The following is a 17,900-nucleotide window of genomic DNA, read 5'->3' as shown; positions in this document are numbered from 1 at the left end:
TGACTCATTTTTCTTTTTTGACGTTTTTATTTCAACAAATATTTATAGTGCATTAAATTTTTCATTAGACATCTTTTATCAAATATATTTTTGATACAATGAAAAAAGATTTGAAGCAGAGCAATGTATTGTATGTGCAACGTAATAATTTCAGTGATGGGTGTGGTCGTAATTTTTTATTTTGAAGTAGCCAATGTATTTGTACCTATAGACTTGCAGACTACAGTCCACGAGCGCCATACGCATGCGTATTGCAAGGGATCGAGCTAGGGGCGGAACGCCCAGATGGTTGCAGATAGAAATACAACTCTTAGAACGATTACAGGATTCGTACACAATATTGGAATGATGAATGCATACATTTCTATCTTCGGTGTTCTGAAATTTGCTTCCACTGCCCCTCTTGGCTGACAAGACCAACTGCATTTCCTATTCAAACAAGGCCGTCCGACGCAGTAGTGTACGATTGAAGCTCGCGCATTATTTGGCTAGATTCTTGATTTCGAAGCATTTTGAGAAAGTCTTTGTGCTGATGTCAGTTAGTTTTTAGTGAATTTTCTTTTTTCAGCAGTCTTCCATTTTACTCGACGTGGTTGAGACGCCGCCGTTTTGTCTTCATCAAGAATACTGACGGCATCATCATCTTTGAAATCATAATCTAATGATTCAAATTTAGATTACATCTGTCGCTGGCATCTATTCCATCCACGCGCTGGCCGAAATGTATCTACTGACGTTTTGTTCCATTTGAGAGGTAAGGTGAAAAGAGTTACATTGTTGCAACATCCGCTGCTACACTAGAAACTAGGCTATATTTGTTAGCCTATGATGTGCAATTGACTGCAGATTTATTTAACCCTCTGCTCTTCAAACCAGCATATTGACAGATCCCGTTTCATGAACTCGAGCAGCAGAACTCCAGATACGAACATCGTGTATTACTACCCCTCATATTCCAAACCCACAAGTATGGACTGCTGTGTTTTGTATGAATAGGGAGGAGATTGTAGTCCAAATATCTCGACACGGCTCTGGTGAAACGTTTTACACTAGTAAGTAGGGAATATTGTGGCATTTCAGAAGTAGTTGGTCTTGTAGAGTGGCTTGTCTACGGATGAGTGACGAAACCCTTGATTAAGATCAAAGCTCTTGAAGCCGTTTATTCACTTCCTGCACTGGTGTGAAATATTGATCACAATACGTGAGCCCACCCGAGACAGTTTCCAACCCTCAATATGATTTAGGAATGACGACGACCACTTGTTCTAGCACCACGGTCCAACCTACTAAACAGGAGAACATCGTGAGGCTTGCAATCGGTGTGGACGGCCGCAAACAAAGCCGTCTGCAGAACTGTCAACTTCGAACGCGCTGTAGATGATTAGCTGTCTGTACGTGGCCCAGCAAAATAGGTCGATCATGCCTGAACAGCCAGGCTAGCAGAGTATGACCCCGCAGTTGGTTTGTGCGCACGCAGGAATTTGGTGGTGATGGTAAAGTCGTGATCCTTCACCCCAACACTTAATGACAGAAGTAGTGACCTCTGTCACTTCCGCTGGCTCTCTGGGTGCAGCAGCACAGACGTAGCTGTGTCAGAAGCACCAAAAGTCTTCCGCACAGCACCCCCTCAGACCCCTTGCTTCTGGGCTCACAGAAAGGCTGCATTATGCATGATAGCCTGGGTAAAAGGAGCAAAATGCACTGGCAGACGGTGTCGCGGAGCTCGCAGATGGTGAACCGACCGCCACTTGAAATGGGTTGGCCGCTGAGCCTTAATTATGACGACAGTGTCACTTAGCGGACCACGAACTAACTTCTACATTATATTTATGGGGAGGTTTTAGGATGTAGGCAGCATAAAGAGAGTAGACTTTGCTCGTTACTGGTAAACACGGCTCGTCCTGGCTGTGGAATCTTTTTTTGTCTTTCTTTTTTTTTATCAGTTAGACATTATAGACAATTTTAACATTGTAGTCGTGTTATCTTGTGGAAACCTGTAACTGAAATTCAGACAATACCCTTGTGGTGTGTGTGTCTGTGTGTAGTGTGTCAGTCAGAGAAAGTGCTCGCCTTAGGCCAAGGCAATAATTTCTGCAGCAATGCCAATGACCTGATCTCTGGCCCTGTCAATGGACAGCATCCAGACAGGCAGTCTCAGTTCTCCCACACAGAGGGCTCCTTAGTCTGTAGCCAGAAGGAACGCCATGCATGGAGAACAGCGAAATGGCAGAATGGTGAAGAAGAGAATCGAGCCTGATGAAGATGAATAATAAAAATAAAAAAAAACCTGGTTAGCTTGATTCTAGGGCTGTGCCTCGCTCATATACATTTAGCCCCACATGGTTGTATTCGGCAAGTACAAAAAGGACAAAAACAAGTGAGGGTCTAAATTAAGTTGTTCAGTAATGTTTTTAACCCTGTGATTGTGGACACTGGCCTCTTTGCAAGGGGACTGTGTGTAATGTTGCTTGTGACAGATGATGGTGAGGGAGGAATGTAACTTAGGTTCTGGTATTTACTTTGTCCCGATGTGCCTGCGTTACTGCCGTTCTATAGTCTGGGTTCTAATATAACTAGGTTTTAGTACCATTATATAGCCTGCGTTCTAATGTGTCTGTGCTTTAGTACCTTTACATAACCTGGGTTCTGATGGGACTCTGTTTTGTAACAGTGGTTGATTGTTGTTACCATAGACATATAAATGTGCTTTAAATGCGTGATTGCCACAATGGATGTGTTTAAATACATTGGTCGTTCCTTTGTTCAGTTATTGTCAAGATATTATCTGATTGTTAAAATAACAATCAAATCAACTTTATTCTTTTACAGCCCTTTTTGCATCATCAGCAACAAAGTGCTTTTACAGATACCCATCTTGAAAACCAGAGGAACAAGTAACAACAAGAATAGATGCACAGTGGCTAAGCAAAACTCCCTAGTAGGATGGGAACTTAGTGAGCAGCCAGACTGTGGCATCACAGACAGTCTTCCCGATATCCACGTGAGTCAGGCTTACCCAGATCAGGATGTCCACACTTGATGTAATTCATAAGTGTGCTTTTAGTATATTCTAATGTGTTGCACAGACACACACACGAAACTCAAGTGTGTGTGTGTTTGTTTGTGATTCTGTTTTTACTGTACTGAGGACAAGCCCCCATGAATATTGTAACATTTTCCCCACATCGAAAAGGCTATTTCCAGCTTATGGGTTAAGATAAAATGTACAAACAGGGGTTTGCGTTTGGTGCTTAAGTTAGATTACATTCAGGTATAAAAGTTAGCTTATTGTGTGCGTGTGTGTGAGTGCGTGCGCGCGTTCTCCCACTAGGTTATAGGGGTGGCATTTAACATAGCCTATTTTACCCTTTATTTTAAATAAGGTTAAAAAACATCATGACATTGTCAAAATATATCACAAGGACAAACAGAAATACAACTTTCTCTGTACCCTTTTTCACTGTACCCTTAGTGCTATTCTATTCTAGCACGTACTTGCCCTGACTCCTTCTACTTTTCCTTATTGTCCTAATAGAAATGAGTATAACATTTCAAGGTCTGTCACTACTAACAGTGAAAGACGATCACACAGTGAGTCTCGTCCTCTTTATGGTGTCAGTGTGTTCACTATGTTGAATCATTGTTTGTAGCTAGTGGTGTCTTTAGTTGTTTGTAAGACCTTCTGCTCTGGTTGAGTTCGTTTAGCCCCAATCCAAAACATGAAGAGAGCGAAACAGGGAGGGGACCAGCTGAATGCATTCATGAGAGGTTTTCGTTTTCAGTTGTGTGTCCTAAGCTATATGGGCGTTTTGTTGGTCTGTAGATGAGGTTAGGCATACTAGATCTGAGCAGTTAGGAGCCTGCTGACTGTAAAGTCTGGATGCAAACATATGCCGTTTGCAGTGGGAGCTTCCGCTGCCTCTCTGAAAGAAACACAATGGCACGCAGGCACAAAAGCCAGTTTAACCAGTGTGAAATGGCTAGCCAGTTAGCGGTTACCCTTAGTAGCATTTCAGTCGCTAGTGCCTCAGGGTTTATTTGTGACTGAAACTGCTTCATTAGTGACTTATTTGAGGGTTCAGAAGACCCCTGGCTTGCGTCTCATGTGAGCTGGTCGAACAGTGGAGTAAAGCAGGCTGTCACGCAAGCCCAGGCATGAACACTGATGGTTGTGTCTTGGCTTACCCGTGGCCATGAAAGAGAATGACACAGTGCAGATGTTTTCTCACTGTACTCTCAAAACAAGCAACATGCTCTTTGTTGTCATGTGTTCACTATGTTTACTCATTTGAATTCTCCTAAGGACAACCATGATCATCCGTGTGTCTAGGTGGTAATTATTAGGCAACAAATGGAAGAACAAGGGGGGGCCTGAAACTAGTAAGTTTGTGTATCACACATGTTGTCGCTGAGGCTGATGTGGTGCACAGTGTCAATGTTGATGACTTCCTGCTTTGTGGCACTGCAGGAACATCTGCAGCCTGTCCGTCTGTCTGACTTTCTGTGGAAACATGGCAATATTGGTTTCAGCAGGTGCGGTTGTCAGATATCAGATTTTATTTTCATGGAGTCAAGAGGGACGAGCGAGCAGAGCTTAAGGCTATTTTGCAACTCTAACTGTTTCCAGTCGTTGGCAACAGCAATCTGAAATGGGTGACGACCAAAGAAATAATAGCCTGTAGAAGTGACCAGAGTGGTGTATCTTCCGGAGCGAAAGGATAACATTAGACTAGCAGGTGTTAAGTGGGCATTTACCTAAAAGTGACTCAGAAATAAGTTGGTATCAATGCCTGGCATGGAGTGTGAAGGGCAGTTTACCATGATGTAAATGCCAGTGATGAGTGGGCAGAGGTTAGATGGTGGCTGGAATTGCATCTGACTTGTGGTGGAGTTTTTTTCGCTTCAAACCGCTGTAATCGATGATTGTCATTTGTTACAAGTGCATGCTTAGTGGCACGCTGGAAGGATACCTTGTTGAAGAACACAATAAATTCTGAATTTAACTTAACACTGCAGGTTGGCACTGTGAGTTTTGAAAGAGTGCGTAAATTGTAAAGCCTTGATCACACCCACGGCATCATTGCACTTTGGTACACCAGGAGTTCATTCCTTTTAGTGAGATGCGACGGTTGCTTTGCAGCGCTGCAGAGGCTGTGGTAATGCATGTTGTTTGGTGCATGCGTTGGCTCTATCCAAACGATTCATCAAATTGCATGCGTAAAATGGCTGGGCAGAAAAGGGGTACAAAAGATGAACGTTAAAGTTGTTTTTCCCGCATAACCTGTCGGTGCATGCATACAACTTGGTGTAACGATGTTGTAGTTGCTTCTGCGTCCGTCTGTGTAAGGACACCAGCAGTAGTAGTTGCTAAGGATGCTATCAGTAGTATCATAACATATCATAGCAGACATACATTGCATCCTGGACTGAGAAGAGCCCTGAAGGGATGACGAGAGAAGGACTACTGAGGCCTCTGACAGGGCATAATTCTTCTAACCCCAAACCTAATTCTAACCCAGACTTAACCCCAGGCCTAGAAATTGTATTGTGTTTGTGAGGAACGGCCAGAAGGATAGCTTTCCCAAAATTACCTCACCTGGATTTTTTTCTCAAGCTTTTACCTAGCTTTCCCAAAATGATCTTGCATTTAAATGGTCAAACCAGTCCTCACTGATAGCACTACGACACACACACCCACTCGATGAGCGGATGGCCACTGAGACCTCCTGCAGGTCCAGAAGGAAGCAAAGGATAATCAGCTGTGCGTGGAGCTGGCCCAGTGTGGAGATGAGGTGGTTGTCATGTTAGTGCACATTAAGGCCTGTTTATATGAGGTCATATGTGCCAGGTTAATGGGAGCTGTTTCGCTAGCCTCCCCCTGCTGCCGGGGCTATTTTAGTGGCTGATGCAACTATGCCCCAATACCGTAAGTGGGTTAATAATTGATTGTGCAGGATAATAGTGTATCATTTAACACGCAATTCATTAATAATCTAGGACAGTTGCTCTCGTTGCGTTGCTGTGAGCTCTGGCTCTGGGTTTTAGTGTTGCTCTGTGGAGGTGTACGCCCACCACACAAGGGAGTGGCTGACCGACCGTTTCAAGGCCTAGGGTGAGACTGCTCCAGACCTGTCAGCCTGTCCCATCTTGCCGGTAGTTCTAGTCACTGAAGTCTTGTTCCCGTGCATGCATATTTTAGACTAAACACGCCGCCCATACGCCAAGACGTCTTCTAAGTTGAAGGGAGAGAAATGTTGAAAAACCTGTTAGCTTTGCTAGGGAAATGATTGGATGAGAATGAATGGATGCAATGGGTGTTTAACTCTTTTTAGGAAGTTGGGGGAAAAGGACCATGCAAAGTATTACCATACACAAACATGCATTATGAAACTTCAGAAACTGTGGTGAATAGATTTTCTTGGTCCTCTTAGATGAGACTTGAAATGTTCAGATTACATTGAGAGGAGTTAGCTCTGCCTCTGTGTTTCATGGCGTCAGTTAGCTCTGCCTCGGTGTTTCATGGCGTCAGTTAGCTCTGCCTCGGTGTTTCATGGCGTCAGTTAGCTCTGCCTCGGTGTTTCATGGCGTCAGTTAGCTCTGCCTCGGTGTTTCATGGCGTCAGTTAGCTCTGCCTCGGTGTTTCATGGCGTCAGTTAGCTCTGCCTCGGTGTTTCATGGCCTCAGTTAGCTCTGCCTCGGTGTTTCATGGCCTCAGTTAGCTCTGCCTCGGTGTTTCATGGCCTCAGTTAGCTCTGCCTCGGTGTTTCATGGCCTCAGTTAGCTCTGCCTCTGCGTTTCATGGCCTCAGTTAGCTCTGCCTCTGTAGTCAGCAATGGTGCTATCACAGAGCTTCAGAAACTGTGGTGAATAGATTTTCTTGGTCCTCTTAGATGAGACTTGAAATGTTCAGATTACATTGAGAGGAGTTAGCTCTGCCTCTGTGTTTCATGGCGTCAGTTAGCTCTGCCTCTGTAGTCAGCAATGGTGCTATCACAGAGCACATCATGTGAACATGTTGAGTGGTTCTCATTGAAGCTAGCTTCCTGGTTCCTCATCCTGCTGAAGGCAGCATATCAGGCTTTATACTCCAGACACTCTACTGTACCACGCTCACACACAGGCCTGACCTTGCACTTCTGCAAATATAGTAGGTTATAAAGCAATCAGAGCCCGTTGTCGTTCTTCAGCAAAGATATAGCCTGGATTCACTTATCTGAATCAGGATTTGCCCTATATTCATTCAGCAGTGCAATGAATGTCCATTCCTCACATGGTGAGGTCACTGTTCCACTGGGGAGTTAGCCTGGATACACTGTGAAGCTCCGATCCAGTATATATTTCATCTTACACCCACGTCAGAATGTGTATCCCTGGAAATAATCAGTGTGAAAAAGGTGTGAATTTTACATCTTAACAGCCTACATTCAAATAATCTCTGTTCAATATCCATAATCCTGCACATTCTTGTGGCTTCGGGCAGGGATGTTTTGATGTGCCAGTTTTAAGGCACGTTCTTTAGTCTACCAAGTGCATGAAACTGGGCCATTGGGTTATTGACATGCCTAGCAGGCGTTATCTCCATGTCATCAGATAAGACCTTGTCTACTCCTCACAGTGTCTCTTTCACACATTCATTTTCTATTTTTGTTTTAGTTCATCTTCAGTGTTATTCAGTCTATTTTCATATGTTGCATTTCTAGAATTGTCTTGTTCCAATCTCTCACTTCCTTTGGCTGTTTCTCTCACTTCCTTTGGCTGTTCCGTCACTTCCTTTGGCTGTTCCGTCACTTCCTTTGGCTGTTCCGTCACATTATTGGCGGTGTGCTGGATAACCTTAACAAGTGTGTATAGCTTAAGACCATCTGCTTTGGTAAAACTTGGATTGTAAAACTTATTACAAAACACAATTCTAACACATTTTTGGACCTAATTTGCTCCCCACTTTTCCATGTGATTTCTTTTTCCACAGATTCGCAAAAAAAAGTAATATTTTGGGCTCAAACGTAAGGGGAAGCCATATACTTTTTATTTTAACACAATCATTTCAATGAGAAGTATGATAGGTTACAAAATGATTCGCACGTTGACGCACATGTTTGGAGGGATTTTGGACCACTCCTCCATGCAGCACAATTCAAGAGCCTTGACGGTCACAGGCTTGTGCTCGTAGACTGCCCTCTTCAATTCAGACCACAGGTTTCCAAGGTTCAAGGTTTATTTGTCCAATGCACCAAACAACACAGCGTTATTGCACCCGACTACATGGTGAGAGGTAAGAAGAAGAGCATATAAGCGAAAATATATCTAGACAGAAAATAATAATAAAATAAAGCAACAATATACATAACACTAGCAGTTTAAAAAACAAAGTACTGTAAAATAGCAGCAATCTGGGTAGTATTTGAACATTTAGATATGTCAGTAATATACATTAGTGTGAACTAGCAGCAATTGGTAGTTATTGAATATTATAGATGCATATGAGTGCAATAAGCTTATGAATAGTGGCATAGCACAATACAACTATGTAGTGAGAATTAAGAAAAAGAATTACAGCAAAAAAATTTAGCAAGAGGATAAATCAGTAAAATACATAACATTACATAGCAGCAGTTTAAAGAGTACTGTGAACTAGCAGAAATATTGGTAGTAGTATTGAATATTGTCGATATGGCAATAATATACCTAGAAAATGTAAACAAGCATACATTTTCAAAGAGTAGGATGCTGGAGTATGAACAGTATGGTATGAAAGGTTGAATCCAATTGTTTCCTATTGGATTCAACCTTTCCTATATGCAGTCACCAGCAGGTGTCACAAAGTAGAGAAAGTCAAAAGGATCACAGCATTGCATGGCCAAGAGCAAAGGTTGTGCGTTTGAGTGCCGCTGGGGCCTGCCACAACGTGTTAGGTTGGAAGCCTCTTTTAAATGGCCAATGTTTTATTACATGACTTGACCTCTCCGATGTTTCCACACCAATTGGAACAACCTGTGTGCTCACATACGCTAAATGCCTTGACCTGAATTCTGTCATGCCATTAGACATAGGCCGTATCATAGTAACAATGGAGGGTGTGTGTGTGTGTGTGTGTGTGTGTGTGTGTGTGTGTGTGTGTGTGTGTGTGTGTGTGTGTGTGTGTGTGTGTGTGTGTGTGTGTGTGTGTGTGTGTGTGTGTGTGTGTGTGTGTGTGTGTGTGTGTGTGTGTGTGTGTGTGTGTGTGTGTGTGTGTGTGTGTGTGTGTGTGTGTGTGTGTGTGTGTGTGTGTGTGTGTGTGTGTGTGTGTGTGTGTGTGTGTGTGTGTGTGTGTGTGTGTGTGTGTGTGTGTGTGTGTGTGTGTGTGTGTGTGTGTGTGTGTGTGTGTTGAAGGGAAGTATGTTAGGTCCTTCTGTATCCCCTGGTACTGGTTATTTTTTTTCTCCTTTTCTCATGGTGTTTTTCTCAGCGACCCCACCCTGGTGGGATTAATCCAAGGCTCTCAGTCATACGGGAAGTTGACCATATGGGTCCCAGCAGCACTGTAATAGGTTCTCCTTGTCACATGTCTCCGGGAGGAAGTGACCTCATCTTGCGGCACAAGGTGCTCGTTACTCAGTCAGGGTCAGGGATGGTAAATGTTATTGAAAAAATTGCAATTGCATAGCTGAAAAACTACCATGTACTTACTTGCCTGTTCATCTTTTTTGGTATTTGTTTCCTGATGAGCACATGCCAGGACTTGTCCATGGGAAGTGACCCTGGTTGAAAGGAATTAATTTGACCCCAGATGGGCCATGCATTGCCCTGTATAATTTAGCTAAAACTGGTATAATAATCCCTGGTGCCTTCACCACACTTGCTTATAAATACAATTTCCGGAGCAGGAGAAGCCCTGCTGACAAGCAGTTCTAGTCATCACACTTTCATTGTTTTGGGGATGAGGGTGCCATGTTCCGTGCATTTACTTCTCAGGTTACCCTTCTGGACGTGCTGCTTGTTTTGGTCAGGCCATGTGGATCCATCATTCCTGGAGGTCTATAATACTGGTTCAGGTTCCACTGTAGAGTTAAAACATGGTGGGTACCAGGGACATCACAAAAAAATAATGGATGGGGTGCTGAACCTTGTTTTGGGGGGTCTGGGCATACTCCACAAACATTTTCATCATGTATTCTTTGAGTAACAACGGCTGTAAAATCTATCAAAAAAATGTCATTTTTGGTCAAGGTTGGCTAAAAGTATACCTGTCTCATAGTTTGTGTTAGACACTGATGTAACATGACTTAAATTCTGTCTAAATAAAGAAATGTAACTGTCTTCATCCATCCAACACCAACATATCTGTACTATGTAGCCAAAATACTTTTTAGTTTATAGTAAATTAACATCTATCTACATACAGTATATTCTGTTTCTAAGTGAGATTTCTCTGAATCATTCTGAATAATTTCAAAAACAGATTTAGTAATTAGCCCATTTGCCTTGGAATAGTTATTAAAAAAAATTAGCATATGGCATTTAATAACCATGTCTCCCTTCTGAACAGAATAGGTTGCAATACGTTAACTTCAAACCCAAACCAACATGAATCTGTGAAATACAGTTTTGCAACTGTGTTCCTGACGATTATTAGTGACATACAAATGTTCGCTAGCGTGTAATTAATGGGAAATGTAATATTTTCAGTAGTTTGTTAGTGACCCTGCTGGGTACCCTGGAAACAATGGGCTGAATGAACAATCTTTTGACTTTTGTGGTTGAAAGGGATTTGATGGATTCTCCATAAGGAAGAGTAAGGAGGATATTTGGACAATCTGCAGTTTAATCTGTGACGTTAATGATCTGGTCCGAGTTCTACGTGGTCCCTGGAATCTCAGATAGGTATTGATATGACCAATGAGCAGCCCACCATCATTCTGCTATGATATCGTCATGGAAACTTTTTTTCCCGCACAGTTGTGAAAGTAAGAGATAAAAAATAACTGTTACTTCTGCTTTCTCTTTCTGTTACCGGCTGTAAGCATGTGCTATTTTTGTTCTCTCTGTCTTTCACGCCCACACACACAGACACAGACACACACACACACACACACACACACACCCCTAGTGAAACCTGATTCAATGCTTCATCCATATGAATTAGTCTACCTCCATGAGAAACATCATGGCCAAAAGAAATCTGTACCTCCTCGTTTTATTCTCACATCTACATATTTGACATTATCTATTGAATATTTTTGGGGTCTCCAGAATGTTCACAGGGTCTACATAGACACTGTCTGTAACAGTCACTTCTCTTTTTGCAGGTGTGTGTTTGTGCATGTCTGTGATGGTAACGTCCGGTGTGTGAGGCCTGTGAGTGAGGAGACCCACTGGCTCCTCCCCTTCAGGATGTCTAAACCCCAGGTGAGGGCAGGAAGCCATGAACGGTGTGGGCTTAACGTTGAGGTGAACAGAGAGAACATGTTTTCCTATGTTGTTGTGTTTGACCCCGGCAATGTCTCCTGTGCCTCAGACAGAAACCTGGCCACCAGGGACAGAGTGTGTGGCCAAGTACAACTTTAAAGGCACGGCAGTGCAGGACTTGCCCTTCAACAAAGGAGATGTCCTAACCATCGTAGTAGTCACCAAGGTAAACTGACTTCCTAAACGTGTTAGAAAACAGGATTTCCCTACGGCCTCCATGTCTCTGGCAAACGGGGGTAATTAACAGGGTGAATGGTTTGAGCATGGGTGGGTGGGGTAATGCCCAATCTCTACATTATCTTCCACATGTGAGTAAATGGTTAACATTTTCTTTAAAGGAGGAAGCTGTAGCTCGCTGTTGCGTTCTTCATATCTCCAATGCGTTTTGTCGACCGCAATCTCCTAATCACGAGTTACAATGCCATATTCTGACGTTGCAGGACCCCAACTGGTACCAAGCCAAGAACAAGGCGGGTCAGAAGGGCACCATCCCAGCAAACTATGTTCAGAAGAGGGAAGGAGTGAAGCAGGGCGGCAAACTCAGCCTAATGCCGTGAGTACATTGCCCCATCTTTTTGGGGGAGGGTTGGGACAACCCAAGAAATGAACATCAACCGACATAACGAGCACGGTGCTGTCCATAAACCTGAGCTGAAGTACTGTACGCCTATCACTTCACTTTGAACTGAAATACCCTACATCTTGTCATTCCAGTCTGTACTGAAATTACTTTTGATAAATACTCTGCATGGATTTACTTCCTGGCCGTGCTGTCCCCCTCTAAGGAGACAGGAATAACCCAGTCAGGATAAGACATAAGAAAACTTAGACGGGCTGTTTGTTGTGTCAGTGCAGCTACTGTTATGTGAATAAAAACCACGGCAGGGCAGGGACTTTGCTCTGTCTACTGCAGTCCTGTAATTCTAGTGCAGCAGTGAGTTTCTTGCTCTGCTTTGCTGAATGTGCACTTGGCACGGTTTCCTGTTTCGTTCTCTTGAATTCTTTAGATATCTCTCATTCAGCCACATACTGAACGTCTAAGAAAAGGATTTGTACTGGTGCACATCCCCTTTTGTAAAACCTTCTAACCAGATTGACTGAGACATTTATTTGACTGATTCACAGATTTGATATTTTTCCCCTTCCTTCCAGATGGTTCCATGGTAAGATTACAAGAGAGCAGGCCGAGAGCCTCCTCAACCCCCCAGAGATGGGTCTGTTCTTGGTGAGGGAGAGCACCAACTACCCTGGAGACTACACCCTGTGTGTCAGCTGTGAAGGAAAGGTGGAGCATTACCGCATTGTCTACAAGGAGGGCATGCTCAGCATCGACGAGGAGGGTTTCTTTGAGAACCTCATGCAGCTGGTCGAGGTGGGGGGGGTTTAAATGGTTGTCTTTTGGCCTGTGTCTCATACACACGTTGTTTATCGCTGGACTAAATCCCTATGGATATGTTTAAAAGGCAGAATCATTTCCGTTTTCAAAATAAAAGCAACTAAATGAAACAACAAATGATCATCTTAAAAAAACTGCTTAATGCAACATTATTAGAGGTTTTACAAGACCAGTTAGGGGATCAGAATTAGGTTGCATGTGTCAACAGCCTCTACTGAGCCGGCCCTTCTCAGTCCAGGGATTTAAATCAAGATGTTGTGGGATTTCTGGCCCCTCGGTCATAAAAAAACCAATGTGTGGACATCAATGTATACGCATGTGATTTCCCTTTTGGCTACTTTAGGGTCTCTGGCTTGCATCGTATGTCTCAGACACACACGCGCACGCGCACACACACACACTGTAGTTCCTGGAATAAACTAGTAACACCCAGAGACAGAGGAAGTGTTAGTGAGTAAGAGGGTGCAGATCATTTCATTTAAGGGCACCTAAACCCTGGGATTCTTCCTTTCTCCATTTGGCGAAAGGCTGTGCGTTCCCCCCTTCTGGAGATGTTGTTTTGGTCCCAAATAGCCACAGTTGGAATGTGTCAGTTATATAAGGACGCCCACTAGATGCTGACATGCGTTTCATTTTGCCATGCTGCCCTCTGTTGGTTAACATTAGATCCTGAGTCAGATACAAGTTAAACATGAAGAATGATTTAGTCAATTATCTAACATCTTTATGATGCAGTCAGTATTGGCAACCATTTCCCTTTCTTGCGTGTCACTGAGCTGTGTGTGTTTTTTCCTCTCCCACAGCACTACACCAAAGATGCAGATGGCCTCTGCACCAAACTGATCAAGCCCAAGCTGGAGGAGGGAACCGTGGCAGCCCAGGACGAGTTCTCCCGGAGCGGCTGGGCTCTGAACCGGAAGGAGCTCCACATCCACCAGTCCATAGGAAAAGGAGAATTTGGAGGTGAGTCTTCTCTTCTGACTTCAGACGGTGTCATCAGTGCAGGCACAATGGATGCCTGAGTATTGAATCTGTGTGTGTGTGTGTGTGTGTGTGTGTGTGTGTGTGTGTGTGTGTGTGTGTGTGTGTGTGTGTGTGTGTGTGTGTGTGTGTGTGTGTGTGTGTGTGTGTGTGTGTGTGTGTGTGTGTGTGTGTGTGTGTGTGTGTGTGTGTGTGTGTGTGTGTGTGTGTGTGTGTGTGTGTGTGTGTGTGTGTGTGTGTGTGTGTGTGTGTGTGTCTGTCTCTGGTCCTGCCAGACGTGAAGATTGGAGACTACAGAGATACCAAAGTGGCCGTGAAGTGTATCAAGCACGATGCCACAGCACAGGCCTTCATCGCCGAAGCTTCAGTCATGACGTATGTTTCCACAAGTCCCACCAGTCACTTTGTCATGGCGATCTGTGAGGTTCTGGTTGATGTGTTGCCCTACTGTGTTGTAAGTGTGTTGGTCTACTGTGTAATTACTGTGGTCTTTCTCTCCTGCAGGCAGCTGAGACATAAAAATCTGGTCCAGTTGATAGGTGTCATCGTTGAGGAGAAGGGAAGCTTGTACATTGTCAGCGAGTTCATGGCCAAGGTAGGTGGTAGTTCAGTAGAGACATGATGTGTTGTTTGTGTGTTTATATACTCTCAGTGGCAGCCCATTCTGTGTCATCCCAGATATCTGTCCAGTAATCAAAAGGTTGCTAGATCAAGTCTGAAAGACGTCAAGGTGGAAAGTCTTGTCGAACTGTAACTGCATGCCTAGAACCTTGACTATCTTTTTTTTATTTTTTATACAGTCAGCTAAGGTAACATAGCCCAGCCTGTAACAGCAAAGCATTTTAGCGAATGGGGTGATGTACCTAGTGAACCAGATCCTACTCAACACCTGTCACCTCACCTTTCTCCCAGGGTTGTCTAGTGGATTACCTTCGCTCCAGAGGTCGTACGGTGCTTGGCGGAGACTCTCTCCTCAAGTTCTCACTGTGAGTATGACAAAATCGTTTCATGAGGCAACCTCTTTTATTGTCTCCACATCTTCTGTATTGTGATAACAACACTGACTTGACTGGAGCTTATCGCTGCCAGTTGGAAATACAACATCGTCAAACTTGATCGGTGGTTTGGAAGTAGGCAAAAAAAAAAACACAACCACTGCGGCCAACCATGACTGTCCCCCCCCCCCCCCCCCCCGGCCAATCAAAACTGTCCGTCGCTGCCAGAGTGCGTCCGGGGGCTAATGAGGCTGTATACTGCCAGTGTGAACTGCACATTAAACTCCACATTTCCACTGCAGGGACGTTTGTGAGGCGATGGAGTATCTGGAGGCCAACAACTTTGTGCACCGGGACTTGGCGGCGCGTAACGTCCTGGTGTCGGACGACAACGTCGCTAAGGTTAGCGACTTTGGCCTGACCAAGGAGGCCTCGTCTAACCAGGACACGGCCAAACTGCCCATCAAGTGGACCTCCCCCGAGGCCCTGAGGGAAAAGGTGCTTGTACTCCTCGATGTCTTTAGGGCCGGCCAAGGCTATTCTGTAAAGGGTTCTTTTCTCCTCCCCTTCCTTGGTTTCTTTGGTTCTGTTCTCGGTTCAGTCCATGGTTCTTTTATTATTTACTTCCTAAAGGAAGAAGGTCTAAGCTGGGGTAGACTAACTGGTGATTTTATTTAGGGTCTTGTGTAGTTCAGTTAGTAATGTGTGTTGAACTTGATTCATGTACCAAGTATGTATGCACTCACTACCGCAGGGCGGTATGGATTAGAGAGTCCCCTTAGCGACTTCACGTTCAAATGTGTCTGTGTGTTTCACCCATGAAAAAAGAATGACTGAATTACTGTCTTTCCCTCCATCTGTTGATGAACAGAAATTCTCTACCAAGTCGGATGTGTGGAGCTATGGTGTCCTGCTCTGGGAGATCTACTCCTTTGGCCGAGTGCCTTACCCCAGAATAGTAAGTGTCATGTCGCCTGGTGAGAGTGTGAACGGGCAGGAGTGTCCCCCCATTGACATTAAATCTAAAATCCATTAAGTCTCTGTATTAAATCTGCACTGTGGAAAGCGGTCTTATGGGCCCATGAAATACTGTCCAGCTCTCCAACTGCCACTTTCACCAGCGATAATGGTGCCATGTAAATAGAATGACTAGATGGATGATAAAAAGGGTAATCATATTTTATGAACGATTAACTGTCTTCTCCTTTTGTTGATCTCCTTCTCCTCCTCCAGCCTCTGAAGGACGTGGTACCTCGTGTCGAGAAGGGCTACAGGATGGAAGCTCCCGACGGCTGTCCCGAGGTTGTCTATGAGGTCATGAAGCAGTGCTGGACCCTTGACCCAGTGGTGAGACCCAGCTTCCGAGTCCTGAGAGAAAAGCTGAGGAATATCCTGGACAAGGAGCTCTATCTGTGAGAGAATATGCAGAGAAGGAGAAGACAAGGAGCATGCATCTCCTTTCATTCAGGAAGTGGAGGAGAAAAATGTGTGTGGGGGGGTGTACAAGATTGGGGTAGAGGGATGCTAAGAGAAAAAAGAAAGATGGGCCAGGATTGTGATGGGACCACGGGCTGACATTATCATACATTTCCATCGGATTGTTTCCTGGCTTTCTGACTTAATGTTTTTTTTTTTTTTTCTCTCAGTTGAAATGTTGGCATTTCCACGTTTTTACCTTTCACCCCACCTCAGGGTTTCCGGTGGGTCTGTAAGCCAGGAGAGTGGTGGTTGTGTCCCCACACCTAAATTAAATGAAAGTTTATTTGTCGCCAAGGTCGGCATTCATTAACACAGGTGCTGTGAATACCTTGACTATAGTGAGCCCAGCCCGGCCTGTCGGAGAGTGTTCTTTACAGTCACACTGAACTGCAGCATACCACGCTAGCACAGATATATATATATACATTTTACATTATCCTTTTCAGAATTGTTCCAACGACTATTTTGGATGTGTAAGTAGGCCAGTGCAGTAGAGCCAGGCACCGCTTGGCCATCAGACCCCCCCCCCCCCCCCTCGTTATTACATTGCCACATACTCTGAATACTCACTGTTTGCCCAGTAGTGTGAATAATATCTGTCCCCTTCCCCCACCCATACAGTGTAGGAGATTTGACTGGGGTATCAATCTGTGCCTAAGTGCCTCCAGAACACAGGACCATCCCCACAGACCCCACAGACCCCAGGACCATCCCCACAGACCATCCCCACAGACCCCAGGACCATCCCCACAGAACCATCCCCATAGAACCCCCCGGACCATCCCCATAGAACCCCCCCGGACCATCCCCATAGACCCCCCCGGACCATCCCCATAGACCCCCCCGGACCATCCCCATAGACCCCCCCCGGACCATCCCCATAGACCCCCCCCGGACCATCCCCATAGACCCCCCCCGGACCATCCCCATAGACCCCCCCCGGACCATCCCCATAGACCCCCCCGGACCATCCCCACAGAACCCAGGACAATCCCCACAGAACCCAGGACAATCCCCACAGAACCCAGGACAATCCCCACAGAGATACACCGCACCTCCTCTACACGCTTGCCTTTTTGTTTTTTACATTTATTTTTTATACCTTTTTATACATTTGTTTATTTTTGTTCCATGACATTGTCTCTTATGTTCATCTCATCTTTGTCAAACTGGAAATCAGGACAAGTTCTCCAGAAAAAAAAGTGACTGAATGAGATTTTAGGACAACATATGTAACATGATTGAGATCAAAATCACCTGAATACAAGGGGAAGAATGAGAAAAGTGTTGCATTAACAGAATCTAAGGGCAAGTGTATGGAAATGTGATGGATTATTGAGAGTAAAATGTACATGTAAAAACTGATAAAAGCTGAAATGTTATTTGCCGTTACATTTATTTTTACTTTGCTGCCATTATTATTAAATCATTCCACTTGAATACAAATAAATAAGTTGTCAGTGTAATGTTTTTTCACCAAAATTTTGATAAGCGACTGTTTATACTACTGGTCATAAAAATGGTTGTGGAAACCATAGACATTATGTCTATGGTGGAAACAATATAGATGGCGTAGGGGAGGGATTTCACCGTAGCAACGTAGT

The 17,900-nt window shown here is 44.3% G+C and overlaps 1 protein-coding gene across 2 annotated transcripts; it reads left to right on the top strand.

Moving 5' to 3' along the window:
- Positions 1–248: 248 nt before the first annotated feature.
- Positions 249–16,456, top strand: LOC105018316 (tyrosine-protein kinase CSK). 2 transcript variants are annotated; one of them, XM_013138939.4, is made up of 12 exons: positions 249–754; positions 11,286–11,385; positions 11,495–11,611; positions 11,886–11,998; positions 12,598–12,817; positions 13,645–13,804; positions 14,098–14,197; positions 14,327–14,417; positions 14,735–14,808; positions 15,120–15,315; positions 15,689–15,775; positions 16,051–16,456. In XM_013138939.4, the coding sequence occupies exons 2-12, from the start codon at positions 11,371–11,373 to the stop codon at positions 16,231–16,233; spliced, it is 1,356 nt and encodes a 451-aa protein (XP_012994393.2). In that variant the 5' UTR covers positions 249–754; positions 11,286–11,370; the 3' UTR covers positions 16,234–16,456. The 2 variants fall into 2 exon arrangements, with proteins under 2 accessions (XP_012994393.2, XP_019896130.2); XM_020040571.3 differs by lacking the exon at positions 249–754 and adding an exon at positions 10,710–10,860.
- The last annotated feature ends 1,444 nt before the right edge of the window (positions 16,457–17,900 follow it).

Source organism: Esox lucius, chromosome 19 (genome assembly GCF_011004845.1).
Source record: "Esox lucius isolate fEsoLuc1 chromosome 19, fEsoLuc1.pri, whole genome shotgun sequence".
NCBI lineage: Eukaryota > Metazoa > Chordata > Actinopteri > Esociformes > Esocidae > Esox > Esox lucius.
Note: the sequence above shows the minus strand (reverse complement) of the source record. Positions and strands in the feature narration are given on the sequence as shown.

Bases quoted from the DNA above. Each gene is read 5' to 3' on its own strand.
- LOC105018316 (XM_020040571.3), top strand. From the start codon at position 10,817: ATGATCTGGTCCGAGTTCTACGTGGTCCCTGGAATCTCAGATAG. The intron at 10,861-11,285 runs GTATTGATATGA...CTCTTTTTGCAG, and splicing joins GTCCCTGGAATCTCAGATAG to GTGTGTGTTTGTGCATGTCT. The intron at 15,776-16,050 runs GTAAGTGTCATG...CTCCTCCTCCAG, and splicing joins GAGTGCCTTACCCCAGAATA to CCTCTGAAGGACGTGGTACC.